Genomic DNA, 22,018 nt, shown 5'->3' with positions numbered 1-22,018 from the left:
AATGTAATCCGCTAAAGTTAACTGTAGTAATGCTGGATTGCTGCATCTTTTATGTTCAATTTGGAGGTTGTTCGAATCCAACTTTTTTCTCACTGTGTAACTCGCTATGTCATGTATCAAAACAAACTATGTATTCTGCACTGTTATGCATGGTCACGATACATCTACTTGTATTTTGTTTGTCTATTGCAAACTTTCAATAAAAAAAAATAACAAGGGGCAGTGTTTATCGACCTTGCTCACAGTGTTCAGACTAAACACTGCCACTAGCACGAAGGATTTGGCTTCATTTACACAGAGGTTCAGCTTTTCCATGAAAGACACATACTCCGTTATTAGTTTCTGCAGTGCCAAGCCAGTCCTAGCAATTAGCACTGTGTCATCAGCATAAAGGACTATGGGTATGCAGGTCTGGTTGATCATGGGGACATCTAAAGTGGATTCAAGCACCACCCCATTGGTATACATAGCGAAATGGAGAGGGGCAAGAACACACCCCTGTCTGACACCTCTTTCTATCCTAAAACACCTTGTACATTCTCCATTATTTCCATATCCTACACAGGCTGTGGCCTTGACATACAGTTGCCTTATAAAGGTGATGTTGGCTTTATCAATGCAAATCTTTTCCATAAAAGGCCATAGCTGGGGGTGGGAAACGCAGTTGAAAACTGCTGTCAAGTCCCATAAACGCCATGTAGAGCATTCCCATTTTAGCTACGCTATATTTGGAGACAATCAAATGTAAACCCACGTTTTGTTCCCAGAGGGCTCTTTTTTTTACTTCGTCGAAGGTACGTCTTTGATGCTGGACCTGGAGCGTGAAATCGGGGAAAAATCGGATGGTGGCATTTTTGTACTGTAGGTTGTCGTGCTGGCGCGCTGCCTGCAGGATTGCATCCCTGTCTCTGTAGTTTAGTATACGAGCTATGATTGTGTGGAGAGGGGCTCCTGGGCGCCGACAGGGTCTCAATGTGCGATGTGATCGTTCCACTGAGAAAAAGGTGGACAGGCATTTAGGCTTAAGCTTATTCAGGATTAAATCTTCCAGGAAAAGGTCCATTGATGGCCCCGCCATTCCCTCTGGAACACCTACCATCCCGATGTTATTTTGGCACGCTCTGCCATACCTGGTCCTCCAGTCTAGCTAAGATTTCTGTCTGGTTTTCAGTCAACATAGACACTTTTTCCTCTAGGCGTTTTGTTCTGGACTGCAGGCCCCCAATGCATGTTTCGGCAGTGGATATCTTGTCCGCCAGCTTCCAGAAATGCGTTCTGAGTAGGTTAACTTCTTCCATTACAGAGTCTAGTTTTGGTTCCAGAGTACCATTCAAGTCCCTAATTGCCAACATGATGTCTCTAAATGAGGGACCCGGGGCTTGGTCTTCTGCCCCGGCTGGCGATGCTACCCCAGCAGCGCTCTCTCTGCAGCCCATCGCAACTGTGTATTTATCGATTTGACTAACCTGGCCTGGTCCCAATCCCATGTTTCAAACAATTGCTGTTGTCTTCCAAATGTAATAAACTACCCGGGTAGGCTCAGATTCTTGGATGGATTTCTTGCCCTGTATTCCTGGTGTTCTGGCCTTATCCATCTGGGTTTGTCACCTCTGACTGTTATCGCTGTACGGCCCGCTCTCACACTGAGATCGGCTCGGGTCCTTCCACTCCGGAGGACCCTTGAAGCCAGCTGCGTGCCCGTGAGGCGCCGCAGGGAAAGGGAGAACAGCACTAAAATCGTTGCTAGGGAGATTGCCTGACTCTCCAGGCGGCGTCCGGCAGCACCACTGGTCCACTCCTATTCGGTATCTCTTTGCGATTCCGGGGACCTCTTTGTTGTCCAGGAGCTGGACCCAGACTCACCCAGCTCAGTCTTGGGTCCCTTGGCTGCCGGGTTGCTGCGTTGTCCAATCAGGGTCTTCAGTGTGCATCCACCCAGCGGGGTGCACCCTCAGGGCTTCCGGTCAGCGGCTTCGCCGCACTCTGTCTCGAGCGGAGGATCGGCAAGAGTGCCCGGACCCCCACGGGCACTCCAAGCACAACTTCCTAGAGGTCCGTAGGAAAACGCCCACTCCTTTTGTAGAGCTCCCAGTTGGGGGCCTCGACCGCAGGTGTTTTCTCAGGTGCTTACCCACGCACCGGCCCGCTCTACTTCTACCCGCTTAGCCGTGCGTCTCAGTTAGCCTCGCGAGGATATCTGTTTGTGCATGCACTCGGGCGGTCACCGCTGCGTCCACTTACCGCTCGACGGTGGCAGAAATCCTTAGAGCCGAACGGCCGCTGGTCCCTCTCTGCTGCTCCCAGTCATTACCCGGAGGGCTCCAAACCTGCGCAGCTCACATCTACAGAACTGGCATGCTCAAGTACTCTCTGCCTGCACATACTACTGCAGCCCTCTTATCCAGTATTGGGGTATCTTTCATAGATTCACATGCCTGAATCATTCCCCGTCGCCGAGGCGGGAGTCCCCGGTAAATAAAAAAGTAGTGCCAAAATGCTAGTAGTAGTAGTAGGCCCAAAGAAAAGGCCAAAAGCCTGTATCTTAGCAGCCTATCTACCTCATTATGCAAAAAGAACCAAGAATTTGGTAACAACCAATCAGACACCAGCACCCTTCTAGAACCCTCTCAGCAGAGCCAGTTCTCCTCAGATTTTCACCGCACGTCGTGTGGAAGGGAGTCTCCCTTAGTGCCTCTCAGTTTTCTTTCAACTTGCTTCAGCATGTCAGACAAGAAGGCTTTATTTAAGTCCTGCAGGACCTGCACCAAGAAGAGAGTCCATGTTGATGATCAACATGTAGACTGCATCTACTGCCTTTACCCTAAACATGAGGCAAAAGATTGCAAGATTTGCCGCACCTTCCCTACAAAAACTCTCAGGGATAGGGAGGCGAGAGTGCTTTTGTGGCTTAAATCCTCTTCGGCTGAGGAGGATGACAAAGCCTCTACTTCTAGCAAGAGAGCTAGATCGCAGGACAGCTCTTCCAGCGAAGGGAGGAAGCGTCAGAAATCGCATCATTCTACTTCTGATGCGCACTCTCCTCAGGAATCTACAGTCAAGCAAACTGTGAGTAAAAGCCTTTCAAAATCTTTGGCTTACTCTCAATCTTCAGTTTCTGTCACCTCGTCTGCTTCTTCATTGACGCAAACATTCACGACGACGGCGCTTACCTCTCCTATTATGTCTACGAAGATTACTATCCTCTCAAAGAAGCCCACCGTCGAGGGGTCGTCGACGAAGTCCTCGTCGACGAAGTCAGCAGTACCGCCGTCGACGATTCCGCCATTAAAAAGCCTGTCGAGCTCGTCGACGAAGAGCTCGTCGACGAAGATTCCATCGTCGACGAAGATCCCGTCGACGAAGAGCTCGTCGACGTTGAGCCCGTCGACGAAGATTCCATCGACGAAGACCCCGTCGACGTCGAGCCCGTCGACGAAGGGCTCGTCGACGAAGATTCCATCGATGTCGAGCCCGTCGACGACGGCTCCATCGACGTCGAGCCCGTCGACGACGGCTCCGTCGACGGTGAGCCAGTCGACGACGATAGCACCATCTACGATACCGTCGACGATCCCGTCTACCACAGCCCCGTCGACGACGACCTCGTCGACGATGATCTCTACTCCAGTTTCCACCAGGACTTTTCAACTAAAGTTTTTCAAAGGCAGGACATTTCACCGCTTACTCCCTCGCATCTCCTGGAAACTTATGTGCAGTGTGACGATGATGATTATGTGGACGACGAGGACGAAGGGCCCTTTGGGGTTGCTCGCCATCCTTCGGAACTGCACATCAAATGTCAGGAGGACGATGAGGATGAGGATTATCAAGGGCATTACTATCAGGAAGACATAATCGTTCCGCATCATAGACCCTGCTACACACAACCTCGTAGGAATGAGATGTCACATCTGCCTCCTACTTTGATACAAGACCTACAAGCCATGCTTGCAGATTATAAGCAGCGTTTTCCGCCGCAGCCAAACGTTCCACAGGCTCCACAGACTGCGCCGCAGCCGGACCCATTGCCTCTGCCTGAGGGTCCAGCCCCAATGCCTCAACTGCCTGATCCTCCACAGGACCCGCATCAGGATACAACCTCGGAGGAGGAATACGAAGAGGGCGAGTTGCCAGACCCAGCAGACCCTTGGGATTCATATATAATCCCTATGCCTTCGCCACCTACCCCTCTACCATCTGATTTGCCTCCAGAAGATATAGGGGGGTTCCATAACCTTATGCAGCGAGCTGCGACCAGGTTCAGCTTGCCGGTTACCATTGAGCAGTCTGACTGTTTTCTGCATGATTTTAAGGAGGAGTCAAGGAAGGTTACGAGAGCTATCCCTATCATTGACTATATTTGGAAAGAAGGGGTTAAAATCATGAAAAACCCGGCATCAGTACCAGCGGTGCTTCCACGGATTGACAAAAAATACCGTGCTCCAGCCGACAGTCCCTCTTGTCTCACTGGTCAACCGCGTCCAGACTCGGTTATATCTCAGGCAGCCCAACAAAAGTCTAAGAATCCGGCAGCACCGGTCACTACACCACCGGATAGGGAAGGACGCCGACTGGATCTAATTGGGAAAAAATTTTCAACTATGGCAGCTGCTTCCATCAGGGCAGCCAACTCCCTAGCGATAATTGGGCGTTATGACCGCCAGATGTGGTCAGAAATGGCAAGCTTTATCGACCTCATCCCAGAGGATAACAGGCAAGATGCTCGAAAGGTTTTGTTGGAGGGTGAGCGTACAGCCTCAGAGACTATCGACTGCGCACTGGATATTGCGAATACTAACTTTCGCCAGTTGGCTGGGGCTGCGGTTCTTAGGCGCCAGGGTTGGCTGAAAGCTACCACGTTCAGACCAGAGGTCCAGACAAAAATATTGGACATGGCCTATGATGGCGAATCATTGTTTGGGAAACACATAGATGATGCTCTCCAAGCAATTAAAACGGATACTGATACTGCAAGATCGTTGGGCTCCTTGCAATACAAAAGAGGTACCTTCAGAGGAGCAAGGGGCCGTGGATTTTCTTCCAGAGGAAGTTATCATACCCAACAAAATAGGTACCAGCCTCAGTATCGGCAATCATATCAGTCTTCCTACAGACAGACCAATACATCTGGTTTCTCTCGTCAAGGCGGACGAAAAAGATCGCAGAATCAGGGAAGAGACACCTCACGGAAGCAATGATTTCTGCAGGGCGCCTTTCACTCCTTTTCCCCTCCCTGTGGGTGCAAAAATGTCAACTTTTGCGACCAGGTGGCAAGAAATTACTTCGGACCAGTGGGTTCTGGACCTGGTTCACAATGGTCATACCTTAGAGTTTGTCACCAAACCACCTAACAAACCACCCAAGGGACCCCCTCCCCCTCGTCTTCACTTACTATTCAAAGAAGCTTTAACAATGCTCCTCAAGAACGCAATCGAGAAGGTTCCTGCGCTTCAAAAGGGGACAGGTTTCTATTCCCGCTTTTTTCTCATCAAGAAGAAATCAGGGGAGTGGCGCCCAATCTTAGACCTTCGCAATCTGAACAGATTCCTCAAGAAGCAGGGATTTCGCATGGTCACTCTGGCGGAAATTCTAGGTTGCCTCAACGAGGGAGATTTTCTAGCTTCCTTAGATATGGAAGACGCTTACTTTCACATCCCAATACATCCGAAGCATCGCAAGTATCTTCGCTTCACAGTGGCTGGCGCCCATTACCAGTTCAAGGTGCTCCCGTTTGGGTTAAAATCTGCCCCAAGGATCTTTACGAAGTGCCTAGCTCCAGTGGCAGCAGTGTGGCGCTCCCAAGGAATCCAAGTCTTTCCGTATTTAGACGACTGGCTAATAAAGGGTCCTTCGGAAAGATCAGTCAAGACTGCCGTGACAACATCTCTTCGTCTGTTCCATTCTCTGGGGCTTACGATCAACAGGAGCAAATCTCAATTACAACCAAGGCAGATCCTTCCTTTTTTGGGCGCGCTGTTAGATACCGTCCGCTGCAAGGCATTCTTGTCTCACGAAAGGCAGGTTCGTCTTCAAAACTTAGCAATCCGAATTTCCAAAAGAAAGTCAGTTTCTGTCCGGATGTTCGCGTCGCTGCTAGGGATGTGCTCCTCTGCAATACACCTCGTTCCTCTGGCGCGGCTCCGCATGCGACCCTTGCAGGAGGAGTTACACCTTCAGTGGCAGCAGGTGATGGGCTCCTTCGACGACATCATCAGAGTCACTTCAGGCATGAAGAGCGCTCTACGTTGGTGGTCCCATATTCCCAACTTATCAGAAGGACTTACTTTCATTCAGAAAATTCCAGACTTTGTCCTCACTACCGATGCTTCCATGGAAGGATGGGGAGGTCATCTCCAAGATTTACAGATACAGGGGAAGTGGTCCCCAGAGTACAAAAACAAACACATCAACAGTCTGGAATTGCGAGCAATTTTTCTGTCTCTGCAAGCTTTCCTTCCAAGGATTGCAGGTTCTTCGGTTCTGATTCGAACCGACAATACCACCAGCATGTTCTACGTGAACAAACAAGGAGGAACAAGATCAGCAACTTTGTCCACGGAAGCTCAGGAGTTGTGGGAATGGGTCACACTCCACAACATAACCCTCAGAGCAGAACATGTCAGAGGTCTCTGCAATACATTAGCGGACACGCTCAGCAGATCCCAATCAGATTGCCACGAATGGGAGCTAGAGCAAGCTCAGGTGCTCAGAATATTCAGAGCTTGGGGAACACCACCGCTGGATTTGTTCGCCACGAAGGAGAACAAGAAATGCCGCTTCAATGCCAGCAGATACCCTCAACAGGACTCAAGGGGGAATGCCCTGTCCATGCGATGGTCAGGGATTTGTGCTTACGCTTTTCCCCCGATACCCCTGATACCGAGGGTCATACGCAAGATGAAGTTGGAGGGCTGTCGTCTCATCTTGATTGCACCCAGATGGCCACGCCAATACTGGTTTCAGGAGCTCCTATTGCTATCACAGGACCAGCCGATCAGTCTTCGCCCGACGCCCACAATGCTGTCAAGGAACAAGGGTCAGGTTCTCCACCCGGACCCTCAGTCCCTACATTTACACGCATGGCTCCTGACTTCTTAGAGTTTAAGGACCTGGATATCCCTCAGGACTGTAGGGATATATTAACAAAATCACGAGCTCAGAGCACGATAAAAACTTACCGTCTAAAATGGAAACGGTTTTGCTGCTGGTGTGAAGCAAACCAGGTGCACCCGGTGGATGACCCTGCAGAAAAGATCCTTCCTTACTTGTTACACCTGGCAAGATCTGGGCTTTCTTTCCCTTCAGTCAAGGTCCACTTAGCTGCACTTTCCAGATTCAGAAAGGGTGCTCATGGCCCTTCCCTTTGTTCATCCTCTTTAATTAAACAGTTTATGAAAGGACTATTCCGAGAGTTTCCTCCGGTCAGACTTCCGCCACCGGAATGGGAACTCAACACAGTCTTATTGCAGTTAATGAAGCATCCATTCGAGCCCATCCATAAGGCTGACCTAAAATTCCTTACATGGAAGGTTGCTTTACTTCTGGCTTTAACATCAACTCGAAGAGTGAGTGAAATTCAGGCGTTTACTGTAAAGGAACCTTTTCTACGCTTCACTCAAGACTACGTGCACCTCCGAACTAATCCAACGTTTATCCCTAAGGTGCCTTCACAGTTTCATCTTAATGAACCAGTGACGTTAAAGACTTTCTTTCCTAATCCATCCACCCCAGTGGAACGAGCCTTACATTCTCTTGATATCAAGAGATGTCTTAAATTCTATCTTCTGAAAACAAAGAACCTCAGAAAGTCCGATCAATTATTCGTGGCTTATGGCCAAACTACTCTGGGAAAGGCGGTTACAAAATCCACCATTGCCAGATGGATAGCATCTACAATACTTTTCTGCCATGACAAGGCTCACAGGCCTCTGTTGAGGAAACCCAAGGGCCATTCCACGAGGACAGTAGCAGCGTCTACAGCATTGTTTGCTGGTGTGACTCTAGAGAATATCTGCCGTGCTGCGACGTGGAAAAATGTCCACACTTTTACCAGACATTACTGCTTCCAATCTACGCATCGTGATGATGCAGCAGTTGGGCAAGCTGTACTACGACATCTGTTTCTTTGAGATACCTTCAGGTACCCTTTTTTCATATTTTAATATGTAAGATGTTGATATCTTTAATATAACAATGCAATGTGTTACAATGATGATTTGCTTTCATGTTAACATGCTTTTCTCTTTATAGATGGCATATTTTGAATTTTAAAATCTTTTCTTATAACTCTTGTTAACAAGCTGTGGATGCAATTAGGGAGCATCAGCACTAGTCTCCCGCCATCCGCAAACGACTGTATACTTGGTATACTGCTCGCTATTCTGATTCAGGCATGTGAATCTATGAAAGATACCCCAATACTGGATAAGAAAACAAGTTACTTACCTGTAACTACAGTTATCCAGTATTGGTATCTTTCATAGATTCACATGCACCCACCCTCCTCCCCGTAGAGTCAGTTCTATATAATTTGGGACGTTCACTTCCCACTTGTGCTACGAAAATCTGAGGAGAACTGGCTCTGCTGAGAGGGTTCTAGAAGGGTGCTGGTGTCTGATTGGTTGTTACCAAATTCTTGGTTCTTTTTGCATAATGAGGTAGATAGGCTGCTAAGATACAGGCTTTTGGCCTTTTCTTTGGGCCTACTACTACTACTAGCATTTTGGCACTACTTTTTTATTTACCGGGGACTCCCGCCTCGACGACGGGGAATGATTCAGGCATGTGAATCTATGAAAGATACCAATACTGGATAACTGTAGTTACAGGTAAGTAACTTGTTTTCTTCCATTGCATGCAAGGTCCAAGGAGGGTCTGTGTTCTCTCCCACGGGCACAGCTCCTATCGTTGTGCTTGGACCATTTTTTTTAGGCCCCTGGCGAGTGATGCTGGACTCCGTCCTCGTCAGAAACAAGGAGGTGGCACCATCTTGCCTGTGAGTTTAATTTCCCCCTCACGTTTCACCTTCAGCGTGGAACTTTGGTTGAGGATTTATTTCGGCCAGTGGAGCAGCGATCTTGTCTCCTACCGTCTCCCTGCCGCTGGTGCTATTGCTGTGAACTAATGATGCCAGATAAAACGGGACCTGAAAACTGTCGACTAGCACAGCTCGTTCTGTCTTCGGCCAACTTCGCTGGCTGCTAGCCACACCCCAATTAAATGTTAATTTCAATATTGATCTACAGTGCCTTTATTTGTCAATCCTAATCACACCTGCTAAAGCTCCATTCACCGTCCAACAGCACAGGCATACCAACTTATCATTCAAAAGGGTGAAAACAAACCACTTGTGTACCATGAAATAGAACTTACCCAGAGAGAGTGTGTGTTGGGAAATAATTTTACATGTCAGACAAAGGTGTTAAAGTGGAATCCCCCACACAGTTTCACCCAAAAGAGCATAAACAAGAAATCTGGACTAGTATTTTATAAGATTTACTCAAAGCCAATAAATACAGTGCTGAAAATATTAAAACAAATATTAGAGAAATGGGGCAAATGTAAATGAACAAAAAGTAAGCAATATAAAGACAAGCGGTATATTACTTTAAATGAGTTCCCCTTCAGCCAAGTCCTAGCTAATGATATTTAGCTCTGAAAGTTCCTCAATTATGAGTGGCAGTACCGCATACTTGAATGCAGGCAGCCTTGCACCTACATGGTCAAGCTCTGTACATAAATGTTTTATTAGTTGGCCACCTTGCTGTAGAAATAACAAGCTATATGTGAATCCAAAATGCTTCTCTGTTCACAAGAGAGATGAAGACGCTGGTATTGTAGTGATTCTGAGTGATCATGAGAAATTGCCCTAATCAATAGGGATGTTGTGGGAGAAGAAATCCACGGAAATTATCTATCAATATTAAATATGCAGTCTTAGTAGGTGTATATTTAAAACCCACACGTTCAATGACTATATGAGGATATAACCTGAAATCACATTATTGGAACACAGAATACACGTATCACATATTATCTTACTATAATGCATTTTAAGGCAGAAGCAACATAGACTATAACAGAATAGGGAGCAGGTGCCTGGCATGGTGAGCACCCAAGACAGTAGTGTAAAAACACAGCAGCTTTGCAGAACTTGTTTGTGGTAAATGTTGTTATATCTTGATATTATTAAGTTGAGAAAGAAAAGGAAAGAAAGAAAAGGAATGTATAATGTTCCCTTCCTGTCTTAACAAGTATAGATTTCCTCCTCCGCGATTAAGTAAGGTTCATTTCAGGTAGTGAGCGTCTGGGAAACAAAAAGCTATATCACCTCTTTGAGGGAGGCAAAGTATGCTCTTTTGATGACTGAAAGAAATTTGACCTGAGGTAGAAGAATAAATGAGAGTATTTATAACTCATAAACTGTGCCATGACTAAAGCAATAGCCGATTGTATATGAGAAAACTCTTTTCAGTTAAAGGATCTAGTGGGTTTTTTGATAAGCCAGATAAAGATTCCTTGTAGAGCCCACGACAACTAGCCAGTGGTCGAACTGAAAGCATATTATGGTGAATCAATGGGGGGGGGGGGGGGGGGGGGGGGGCTTGGTAACAAGCACTTTGATCTTTGAGTGTTCAGTTAAAAGAAACCCAAAAACTGATTTACCAATAGTAGCTAATCCCAGATCCCTTTACTGTATAGTTAAAATAAGACCCAGCGAGTCCTGACAAGGATGTAGCAACGTCATGATAACCTTTCACTTTAAGGGTTCTGGAATTCTGAAGGTCATACTTAGAACTGAGATTCTGTTGGAGATAATGGACTTGGTAGGAACATTCAAGGGACCATTTTATATACAGTTACAGCCAACATCTCAGTATTAACTGAACTATTGCTATCGGTACCTTAATAGCTGTTGACCATCTGCATGTGTTATTCTAGGCTCTAGTAGACTCTGGTGCTTTTAACAGCAAAAGTCAATAACTGATTATGCAACATATATATTAATGTGTCGCAGGTAATCCTAATAGTAGCTCTGTACTGCAAAGAATTGACGTAGCTAGTGAGATTAAGGACATTGAGCTTGACCTTTTACCGATATTGGTTCTTTCAGCCAGGGATGCAAGTATTTGGGAACAATTTAACCTAGAAGAGTTTTGGTAACCATTGGCTGTAAACAAACCTTGCCCAGACTTCTGTGCATAAACATGGGGAGTTTGAAGTTGAGTGGATATTTCATGCTGGATTTAATTAAACTTGTATGTGTTGTTTTTAAAGGGTGGGGGCGAGTAGCGTTTGGGCGGGGTATGGAACTGTAGTCTTGTACTGTTGTAATTCAAACAGTCATAGAGAACAATTATATCAGTGAAGTACCTTGTACTAAAGAAATTAATACCCTGATCTAGAGTTTGGTGGACAGGTTACTCTGTCACAAACGTCGTATCCTCTCCACCTCTTACTTGTAATAAGCCGGACGGGTTACGGATCAACCCATCTGCCAAACTCTAAATGGGTACTTCTTGCTTCTTTCTCTTGTCTTTCTTAGAAACTCTAAATTTGGCCATAAATTACCACAAAAATACAAAAGTATGCAATATATATAATGAAAAATCTAGCTATTGTAACAGAAAGTTTCAATTCTATTAAGGATTTGGACGCGAGGATTATGCTCTACTTTCTTCACTTTAATGAATAGCAGCCATTTACAAAACACCAACAAACTACGATTCCCATGAAACCTTGGGAATGTCCAAAAGAAAACAATCAAAGGACTCAGGTTAGTCACTGCACCTAGTTTAGGTTTACCCTGTGAACAAGGCATTGCAATTAAATAAACAGCGAGAATGATTGCAACAGTTACCAACAGCATAGCCAACACAGCATTGAAAAATTAAGATTTAATACTTCCTAGCCACTGGAGGGCTATTCCAGTTCGTAATCCCCGGGAGGGATAATCCTCGCCTCCGAGTCCGTAATAGAAATAAAACTTTCCATTAAGATAGCTAGGAAATTTTTCATTCTGTGTCCGGGCCATATCCAATACTGGTTTGATAGAGAACCTCTTAAAGGTAAAGTCAGAAGACCAATCGACAGAATTGAGGATATCCTCCAATCGGCCCCCTAGGGTGAAGACCTTGGAAGCAACCACATCGCGTGCCGAATGAGCCCAAAACATGAGTAGGTTAATATCAGCTTCCTGCATTACCCAGCTAGCGATAGTGGGAGAGGACACCCCGTATTGAGGTTTTCTCAACGCAATGAGGTACCGCTCCTCTGAAGGATGAAACTTTGCGGGCATCTCCTCACATGCCTTGAGGCACCCCACGACCACAACTTGGGGGAGTTGGAAAAGGCCGGGTAGAAAACTGTCCCAGTCCCAAATTTTGTCAGTCTTTGGACCGTAAAGGTAACACCAGAAGGTGAGAAGGTGCTCCATGTTATATCCAGGGCTCGCACGTCAGAGACCCTTTTACAAGAAATCAAGCAGAGCAACATGGCCAATGTAGCCGACATTTCCTTCCTGGACAACAAGCGGTTGGGTTGCCATGACAAGAAAAAGTTCAGAACCAAGTTGATGTCCCACAGTGCAGAATACCTAGGCTCTGAACAAAGAGACAGGCGTGTGCCCCTCGACAATCTGCACACAAAAGGATGCTCCCCAATCGGAGAACCGCCCACTGCCGAAATAGCAGAGCAAAAGGAATTGACCGACCTGTAGGCCAAACCCTCCTCTGCCAGGGAGGCCCAAAAATTCAGAACAAGAATTACATCCGCTGCCACCGAGTTGAAGCTCCGTCACAAACTCCAGTGGGTCCATTGATTCCAGACCGATCTGTATCGTTTGACCGTGCTTTCGACACAGGCTCTGGATAGGAATTTCTCGGCAGCACCCAAAAGGCCTAGGAGCGACCATTGTCCCCTGTATTCCTCCACGCCATGAGTGATAGTGACCCCCCTCCCCCCCCCCCCACCCAGGATCAATAGATGAGGTAGATGATCCGTATTGAGCAGTGTCTCTGGAAATTGGGGGAAAAGGATTGGAAAATCCCAGGAAAGTTCCAGAAGAACCCAGCACCAGACTTGAGATTTCCATAGCCTGGTAACCATCACCACCTCCGCCCTCTGACGCCTGACCTGCGCCAGGGCTCTCGTAATCATCACAAAACGGAGGGAACAGATACCCCCTCTCCAGCGACCAATCCTGGAGGAACGCGTTTGTGGCTACCGCCAGGGGATCAGATTTCCAGCTAAAAAACCTGGACATCTGATGGTCCAGCCTTGATACAAAGAGATCGAGAGTGAAAGGTCCCAATTTCTCCTGAATGGAAGAAAAAACAGTCAAGTGTAGTTACCAAAGGCTTGAATCCCAGAAGTTGCGGGACTGGAAATCCACCACATGGTTGGCTTGGCCTTGCAAGTACTCTGCCATAACTGCAATCTGATGATCCAGGCAGTATTGGCAGAAATTAATGGCCAGGTCGGAGAGGGCCTTCGACCGAGTACTCACCCCCCCCCCCCCCCCCCCCCCCCCTCCAGGTAGTTGATGTATCGACCTACCGATATGTTGTCCATCTAGAGAAGTACACAAGTCTTGACTGAGTGTTTGGTCTAGCATTTGACCGCAAAGGAGCCCGCTAACAGCTCAAGACAGTTTATATGCAAGTATCATTCGTGAGGAGACCACAACCCTTTGGTGAAATATTTGCCACATCTGGCGCCCCACCATGATCTGCTGGCATCTGACTCTGACTTTGTCCGGAGTACACCCGAAGATTTCCCATCCGTTCCAGGCTTCCATGTTGGGCAACCAGCAACCGATCTTGGCCTGAGAGTAAGAAAGGCCCTTGCACAGGTGCGCGGCCTTAAGCTGCTGTAAGGCATGATAATGGAGAGGCACGGTAAAAATAGCCTGAATTGAAGATGATAGAAGGCCCACCAGGCGGGCCAGGTGGCTCAGCCTAACCCGCTGCCTGGGCAAAGTCTGACGCAACTCGTGGCAGATCTTTTTCACATACCCCGTTGGAAGGGCTTAAAATAGCCTCGACAGAGTCTGTCAAGAAACACAGAAAAATCACCTTGTGAGAAGGAGTTAGGAGGGACTTGGCTTCGTAGACCACAAAGCCCAGGCTCTGTAGAAGATTCATTGCGATCTGTAGCTGCTACGACAGCTTGTGAGGCCATTGTGCCATGACGAGGATGTCGTCGAGATAGACGATAAGCTGGGGGCGGAGTCCCTGCGCCCACAGGTGCTCCACGACTGAGGACCTTCGTGAAACACCACAGGGTGGATGAGAGTCTGAAAGGCAGGTTGGTAAATTTGTATGTCTGGCTTTGCCACTGGAAATGCAGGAACCACCGGTGAGGAGGAAAAACTTGGTTCGAGAAATAGGTGTCCATGAGGTCCAGGCGCACCGTCCAATCCCAGGGGCGAAGAACATCTTGCAGGATGTGAATTCCCTCCATCTCGTTGAACTTGCAGAGGTTGATAACCGTCCGCTGACCTCCATCGGCTTAGTTATAAGAAGATATTGCGAATGAAACCCGTGGATGCGGTACGGACCGGTAGATGGCCCCCTTGGCTAGGAGGAAGCTCACCTCCCCATCCACCAGCGCCGCTTCGGCCTTCGGAAAATGGGGCAGCCGCGGGGCCACAGCCTGCCAGGGGGGAACTGTAAAACTCTATTTGAAACCCCTGGACTGTCTGCAGACCCCAGATGGAAGTCCAAGCCAGGAAAAAAATCGCCAGCCATCCCTTGGTCACCTGGGGCAGGGGCGGAGGATAGCAGCCAGGGGCAGGAGGAACCTTCTTAGTCGTCCGTGTCTTTGTGACCATCATCGGTCAGAGTACCATGGTTCAAGGGGGCGAGGGATTCTGTGAACAACCCAGAGGGGTCCCAAGATAGGGGGGAGAAGGGGGCATGGGTACTGCTGGCTAAAAAAGCTTGCTTTAATCTGTCAAAAGCGTTGAGTTCCACCCCAGCTTCGCAGGGACGCTTTGCTGGCATCGCACCCGGATCAGGAATCAGGGGTGGAGGGGTACCCCCATCATGTGCCGGGGGGGACCATGGACCCTGGTGCACACCAAGACATGTTTGTGAAAGCCTTCACTATTTTTTGGGAGAAGCGTTCCTCCAAGGGCACCATGGCCTCTGAAACTGCTTGGTAAATTGATGCATCATCTTTATCACAGAAGTCATCATCCCATGGGAAGGCCGCCATTGGAGTCCTCCACCCCCTGGTCCTCATCAAAAGGCTCCATCCCGTAAGGGAAAAGGCTAGCTGAATCCCTCCAAACAGCACTGGCCAATGGACCGGCCCAGTTAAGTGGGCATCAAGCGCTTACAGTAATTCCAAGCGTTGTAGCTAGCCTGGTACAGCGCTGGAGCTGTAATTACAAGGGGCAGGATGTCAGCCTAATATGATGTGGCACAAGCCTCCCATTGAATAGGTCACGCCCATGGACACAACACACTTAGTGCACAATCAATGAGGGCCCGTCTGGGAACGTGTCCCTCCTGTGGGGGTGTAAATTAAACATGCGGCTACGGACCCTGCAAACGTCAATGAATTAAGTATGGAAACGGCTGGTACAGACCCCCTCGGGGCATCACTCTCCAGTGTCAATGCTCAGGACCGTCGGCCCGCATCTCCGATTCCTCTTGTATGACAGTAATTCGGAAATGCACCCCGCGGCCGGTTGGCGCAGTCAAGTGCCACCTATGTGCGGGAGGACCCCACCACAGCCAAGACGGCCGCGAAGGAGCGCAAAGCCTTCCCACGGCTGTGAGAGAAAACAACCGCTTGCAAGGCGGTTCACAGCATACCATCAGCAATTCAAAATAATTTAAAACATTCAACCATAAAAACAAGCACAAAGACTTCTATCATGGAGAGAAGGGAAAAAGCCACTTATGCTGGCTCCGAGCAGCGCAGAAAGAGGCATAATGGACACAGATCGCAGACTATGGTGCTATTCTGGTTCCCCCTGGTTGGCTGAAGACCGGGACTGTTTCCTACTGGACAGATTGTTTTCTTTTGTCCATTCCCAAGGTTTCATGGGAATAGTAGCTTGTTGGTCATTTGTTAAATGGCTGCTATAAGTTAAAGTGAAGAAAGTAGAGCATAATCCGAGCCTCTGGTCCTGACATAGAAACAAGGGTCTCAGTTTGATCTTCCCAGAAGTTGCGTGTTCTTTAAAGTTTTTGTGGTTTGGCCAGTCAATGATAATATTTATAAATATTGCAACTTTAGTTAGAGCTTTTTTTCCAAGTATTTGCACATTGTCTAATATACAACATTTTCTCCTCTTTTCATTTTTATGCAATAACAGTGTTCAGCACTGCAAGTTAACGATTCTGTTTTAACTTGGGTAGCGTTACTGGCTACTCATTGCAAGACGGCATAATTAAAATAGTTTCTGCTTCTCCCATGATGTTTAATTTTTCTGGATATAAAATGACAAAGCATCCATAATAAACACTGCTGACCTGATTCACAAAGGTAACTTACACTTTAGAGTATGTTTACATTTGTTTAGTAAGTTTGCTACTTTTGGATATTCACAAACTGAGTGTAAGTTACTGCTAAAAAACAGTAGTAAACCCAGCACTAAACCAGGTCAACCACTGGCACTGCATTACCCATTAAAAAAATGAAGGTTGGGAAATAATACCCCATAGGAAATAATTTTAAATTAATTAAAATATCAAAAAATATAAACAAATATAAATTGATGTTAACAAATATAAAAAGAATACACATTATTTAAGTATAAAATATTTTAATAACCTAGTTTTAATTTAAGAAATAATGCGGTGACAGCCCTTTTCTGTATCTTGTGGCACTAGACATGGATGCCCACCGTCACCATAACTGTTTATAATTGCAATGGACCTACTGGTGAGATACTTGTAAAAGTTTTATATGCATAGAGGACTACAGTTCAAGCATGGCCCACTGCTAATAACCCTATATGCGGATGATATAGTACTATATGTGGAAAAGCTGTCTGACGACCTCCCGCCCGATTCTGACGGAATTCGATTTATATGGGGCTCTGTCTGGACTCCATATAAACTGGGGTAAGTCAGAGATCTTTCAATTGAAGGAGGTGTGCGACAGGAGCTGTAGAGATCACCCGGTACAGTGGTGTGAGGCGGAAACCAAATACTTGGGAACATATCTCCACCGGGATTAATAACAAATATTGAGACTACATTATGGGCTTGTAGTAGACAAGCGAAGTGCACAGATGGAAAGATGAGTCCGTCTTCCACTATGGATAGCGTGCTCATAGCCATCATTAAAATGGTAGTTCTACCCCGCTTGCTCTATCTTTTTAAAAACATACCAATCTCCTTAAAAAAAGCCTTCTTTCTCCAAATTCGAATGCCCTTAACAAAATTAATATGGAGGGGCAAACAACCAAGAATAGATTGGAACACACTGATATCACCATACGAAAGGAGGGTACTTTGGATTGCGGATATACAACTATACTACTTGGCGGCACAATGTAGCTACTCATGGTTCTGGTACCACCCCTATGCCTGAGTTCCCTATGCCTAACCATAGAGAGACTTAGCGGACCCCACCCCACTGGGAGCTCTGTTACCAGATGGGATGACTTGAGACCCTCAAAATGTCCAAACACTATACACCACTTGTTGGGCTTGGGTGAGATTGTTTAGGAGAACAGGGGTGCAACATTATATTCCCCAACACTTCCAATACTTGCTAACCCATAGCTACCCACCACATTGGATCCAATAACGCAGCGTAACCTTCAGCGATTGCAAATATGCAAAATTGCTGATTTATTCCCCAACGGGCATGCCTTTTCCCATACACAGGACCCCGGTTTCAAAATCTTTTATGGATCAGTTTATACTGACCCACATGCAAGCAGCACTAAGGGATACCATATCAACATACCCCATTGAACCAAAGGAAGTTACACAGCTCGCTCTTATAATTGAGGACAACAGTGGAGAACATATAGTTTCCAGATTGTATAAAGCTAGTTTGACGCTCATACCACCACAAGATACTAAGGTGAGAGAAACCTGGGAAGCAGATTTAAGGCGGCCCCTCACTGATAAAATTTGGAAAAGCTGCTGTACTCAAACGAAGTTAGTTTCATGTAACTATAGGCATAAACTAATTAATTTTAAATTCTTGAGAAGTGCATACGTTACGCCACAGCAGATAGCCCTAATAGACAATCGGTTTGCACTGCCCCAAATGCAACATGCATGCGGCCACTTTCGCACACATGACATGGGCATGTATCAAGATTGCTTCATACTGGCATGAAATATTCAGAGAGTTGCAGCGAATGTCTGCGCTGCAATTGGAACAATCTCCACTAGGAGCACTACTGGGAAATGTTGATAACATCCCTAAAAGCATTCGTAGATATGTAGCAATAGCGATGCTCTTGGCAAAGCGAAAAATAGCTATACAATGGGGCAGCAAAAGGGAACCCACTGTAAGGGTCTGGATTAATAGTATGATATATTGTGACTTCACGAGCAAGCTGTTTGCAGAATTACAACCCCCTACATCCCGGCCAAAAGATATATGGCAACCCCTGAGGGAGTATGTAAGAGAGCAAGCCGCACAGAACACACACCAAAACCCGGAGTAAACATCTGTTAATATTATACATAAGTGCAGACACCTTTTAAATGTATACAATGATGTTAATCTGCCTGGCCTAGCACACTTAACAGTGGCATTAAAAATGAGAGATAGAATGAATAAAATTGTCTGTTGCTCGAGAAAAGCTGGCATTGAACAATTGTACTAAACTGTTGCACTTGATCAAATGCCAAGATGCATGTACTGTGTAAATTGTGACCATAAAGTTAAAATGATGATAAAAACAATAAAAAAAGAAATAATGCAACAAAAATGTTATTTAAAATAATTGATTTTGATTAATTCTATACTTCACTTTTAATCATTAATAAATCACAATAAAAATATGTATTTTTCTTTAGGTGGTATATTTATATTTAAACTTTGGGAAAATCATTTTATTGTAATATATTTCCATTCAATTTTTATTACAAAATTAATTTAATAGTGTTATAGCATTTTTTTTATTTTGTTTCACATTTAAAAAGAAGACATAAAATAAATTTACAATAATATGTAACATAACATATATATTCAATATTTATTTTCAAGCTAAATACATTTTGTAAATTTTCCCTATACTTTACCTTAAGGAGACCGCAATCGGGTAGTAGATCACTGCATGGTAAAATACAAAGGAAAATAAGTGTACGTAAATTATGTTAAATATTATTGTATATTCATTGTAAGAGGAATTTTAGATGTAGAACAAAATAAAAAATTATACAACACTATTACATTAATTTAAATATTTTGTAAAATAAAATCTTACATTGTTTTTAATTTTCAAAATAGGTTATTAAAATATTTTATAATGAAAAAATATGTACTATTTGTATATATAAGTTTATATTTAGTTATAGTTTTAACTATTTTAAATTATATATTTTAACATTATTTCCTACAGGGTTTTATTTTAAACCCATACCTCCATTATTTTTTACAGGTGGGTGTTGCAATACCAGTGTTGGCCACATACAGCACTGGACTTACTGTTTTTTTGGCAGTAAAAGTTTACACTTGGAGTTTCAGAATTCTGAAAAATATTAAACGTATACTGAAAAGCAGTGTTTCACCACATAATTTTGAAGTTTTATTCTATGAATTCAATTTGATGTCCATAAAGTCTCCTTTAATACGGGTTGGTTTTGGAAGGAGCTAAGACTTTAGAGTGGTATGTAGGTTAAGTGGGATGTTATTAATATGTACCCCAAGTTATTTTGTAATATCCAAATGAAAATTTGCATTTTTTAAATAATGTATAAATTTGGTGACCAATCGATTCAATGTGCTTACTGGTCTACTTGTTGTAATTAAAACCGCAAGTGTATGTGTTTGAATATATATATATATTTTAAGGTACTCAGCAACCTGCAAAGTGTTGATTCATTCATTTGTTCTAAAAGTTTTTATAGCAAATTGTAATTATAACTCTAAGTAATAGTACAATAGTGAGGATTACTATTGTGTGTTATGGTAAACAATTAACTTGTTTACCCATGATAAGTGTACAGTTGTCTTGTCCTTGATAGATGTACTAGCTCAGTGCATCTTAATAGAAAGTAGGAATATAAGAATGACTCTAACTTTCTCTGTGTTCAGTTTTTCTATTTTCTTTTTCACTTTTCTTTTTCACAGGAGAACTTTTTTCACAAAGGTTTTGCCTCCATGGGATTTTACAATGCTGCTTGCATCACAGAGGAGAGAACAAGGTATGCAAAGGAGGTGACAGTTGTGGGCTGATGAATTAAATGGTTAGGGCATGTTCACCATCTTTAAGTCAAAGCTGTAGATTACGTTTTTACATGAAGCATTCTTTTTTTATGGTAGCAGATATGAGTACTTCTGCATTTGGTGACTCTTCAATAATGTCTGCAAACTTGACCTTATGATAATCTCTGCAGACCTGGTTCCTAAATAAAGCAAGTCAACCTGCAGACCTAGAACCTTCAGGATTTTCTACATATTTGGGCTCATAATAATTTTCTGCAGACCTAGAATTACAGGAAACAAAGGCGTTTGCAAACCTAGGTACTTCAGCACTGTCTGCAGACCTGGTCAGTCCAGTAGCAGATTGCTTTGGGGCAACTTGCTGGTGTGACGAGCAGTGTGCGACCAACTTTTGCACAGTAGCAGATTGCTGACCAGCAGCAGTACCCTTCAGAACTTAGTGCAAACTGAGATGTAGATATATGTATGGTATTGCTATAGTGCCAACCTACCCAAAAAGGCAGACGAGCACTAAACCGTATTAAAGATCAGTATAAAGTCAATGAGTGATGGGAGAGGAAATTGGCGTTTGGACAGTTAATGCATTGTGATGTAGTGTTCTTTATTGAGGGGAGTCTATAGCTCTTTTCTAAATTGGAGCATCATTGGGGCAGCGTTCCAAATCCGGTGTGCATAGATTGAAAAGGCTGGCTCATTGTTTTTTCTTTTTTTACACTTAGGGGCTGATTTAGATCTTGGCGGACAGGTTAGATATCCTGTCCGCCGAAATATAAATCTGATTATATCCTATGGGATTTAAATTTTGGCTGATGGGATACCCGTCACAGTTGTAACCGAGTAAACCCCCCACCAAGATCTAAATTGTCTCTTAAGTCTGCAGTCTGATGGTGTTCTGGCTGCGGGTATGCTGAGAACCATTATAGATGGTAAGCTTGTCTTCTAGATAAGTGGGGGTGCTGGTTATGATGACGTTGTAAATAATGCTGCTGAGTTTGAAGATGGTGCAGCTGGCAGAGGTGCCAGTGGAGTTCCATCAGGATATGGGTGAGGTGAGGCCCTGGATTAGATGGATGCCCTTAAGGTGTGGCATGGAGCATGATATTACCACCATGCGGATGAGTATGAGGGCTTGAACAGCTGTTCTTAAGTCGCTTTCTGGAAGAAACTGTTTCACTTTATGTAGAAGAGAGAAATGGTAGAAGGATGTCTTTTATTTTGCATTGTCCTTGATGGTGAGGTTTTTGGCAATGTGTTCTTTGTAGTGAGGTTGGTGTCAAAATGAGTCCTAGCGACTTGCTATTTGGTAAAATCAGGGATTCAAATCTGTCAAGGTTCAAAGCATTGAGCCAGGTTTGTTCTGTTTCTTGAATGTTGTTTTCAGCAACTACCAAGAATACTGTCTTAGCTAAGTAGAGCTTCAGGTAGCCCTTATACATCCAGGTCTGGATGCTGTAAATGTAAATAAAATGTAAATTTGGTACTTGTATAGCGCACTACTCACCCGCAAGGGTCTCAAGGCGCTTGTACGAATACCGCTGTGGAACCCATCCTGGCTTTCCCTGTGAGGCGTCCACTCCTGGGCACCCCCAAGGTGGAGGCCAGGCATCCTTAGCGTTGTGGGGGCCGTTGTGGAGATTAAGCAAGC

At 45.0% G+C, this 22,018-nt stretch overlaps 1 protein-coding gene across 9 annotated transcripts in view; it reads left to right on the top strand.

Annotated features, from left to right (window-relative positions):
- The window catches only part of GPAT2 (glycerol-3-phosphate acyltransferase 2, mitochondrial), a 1,263,238-nt gene that overhangs the window by 208,416 nt on the left and 1,032,804 nt on the right, over positions 1-22,018 (top strand). For all 9 annotated transcript variants that reach the window (XM_085634201.1, XM_085634205.1, XM_085634208.1 and 6 more), the window contains one exon: positions 20,281-20,354. In XM_085634201.1, the coding sequence (XP_085490327.1) occupies positions 20,281-20,354 (74 nt within the window). The remainder of the gene's footprint in view (positions 1-20,280; positions 20,355-22,018) is intronic.

Source organism: Triturus cristatus, chromosome 11 (assembly GCF_964204655.1).
Source record: "Triturus cristatus chromosome 11, aTriCri1.1, whole genome shotgun sequence".
Lineage (NCBI taxonomy): Eukaryota > Metazoa > Chordata > Amphibia > Caudata > Salamandridae > Triturus > Triturus cristatus.
The sequence above is the reverse complement of the archived record's forward strand: the minus strand, read 5'-3'. Positions and strand labels throughout refer to the sequence as shown.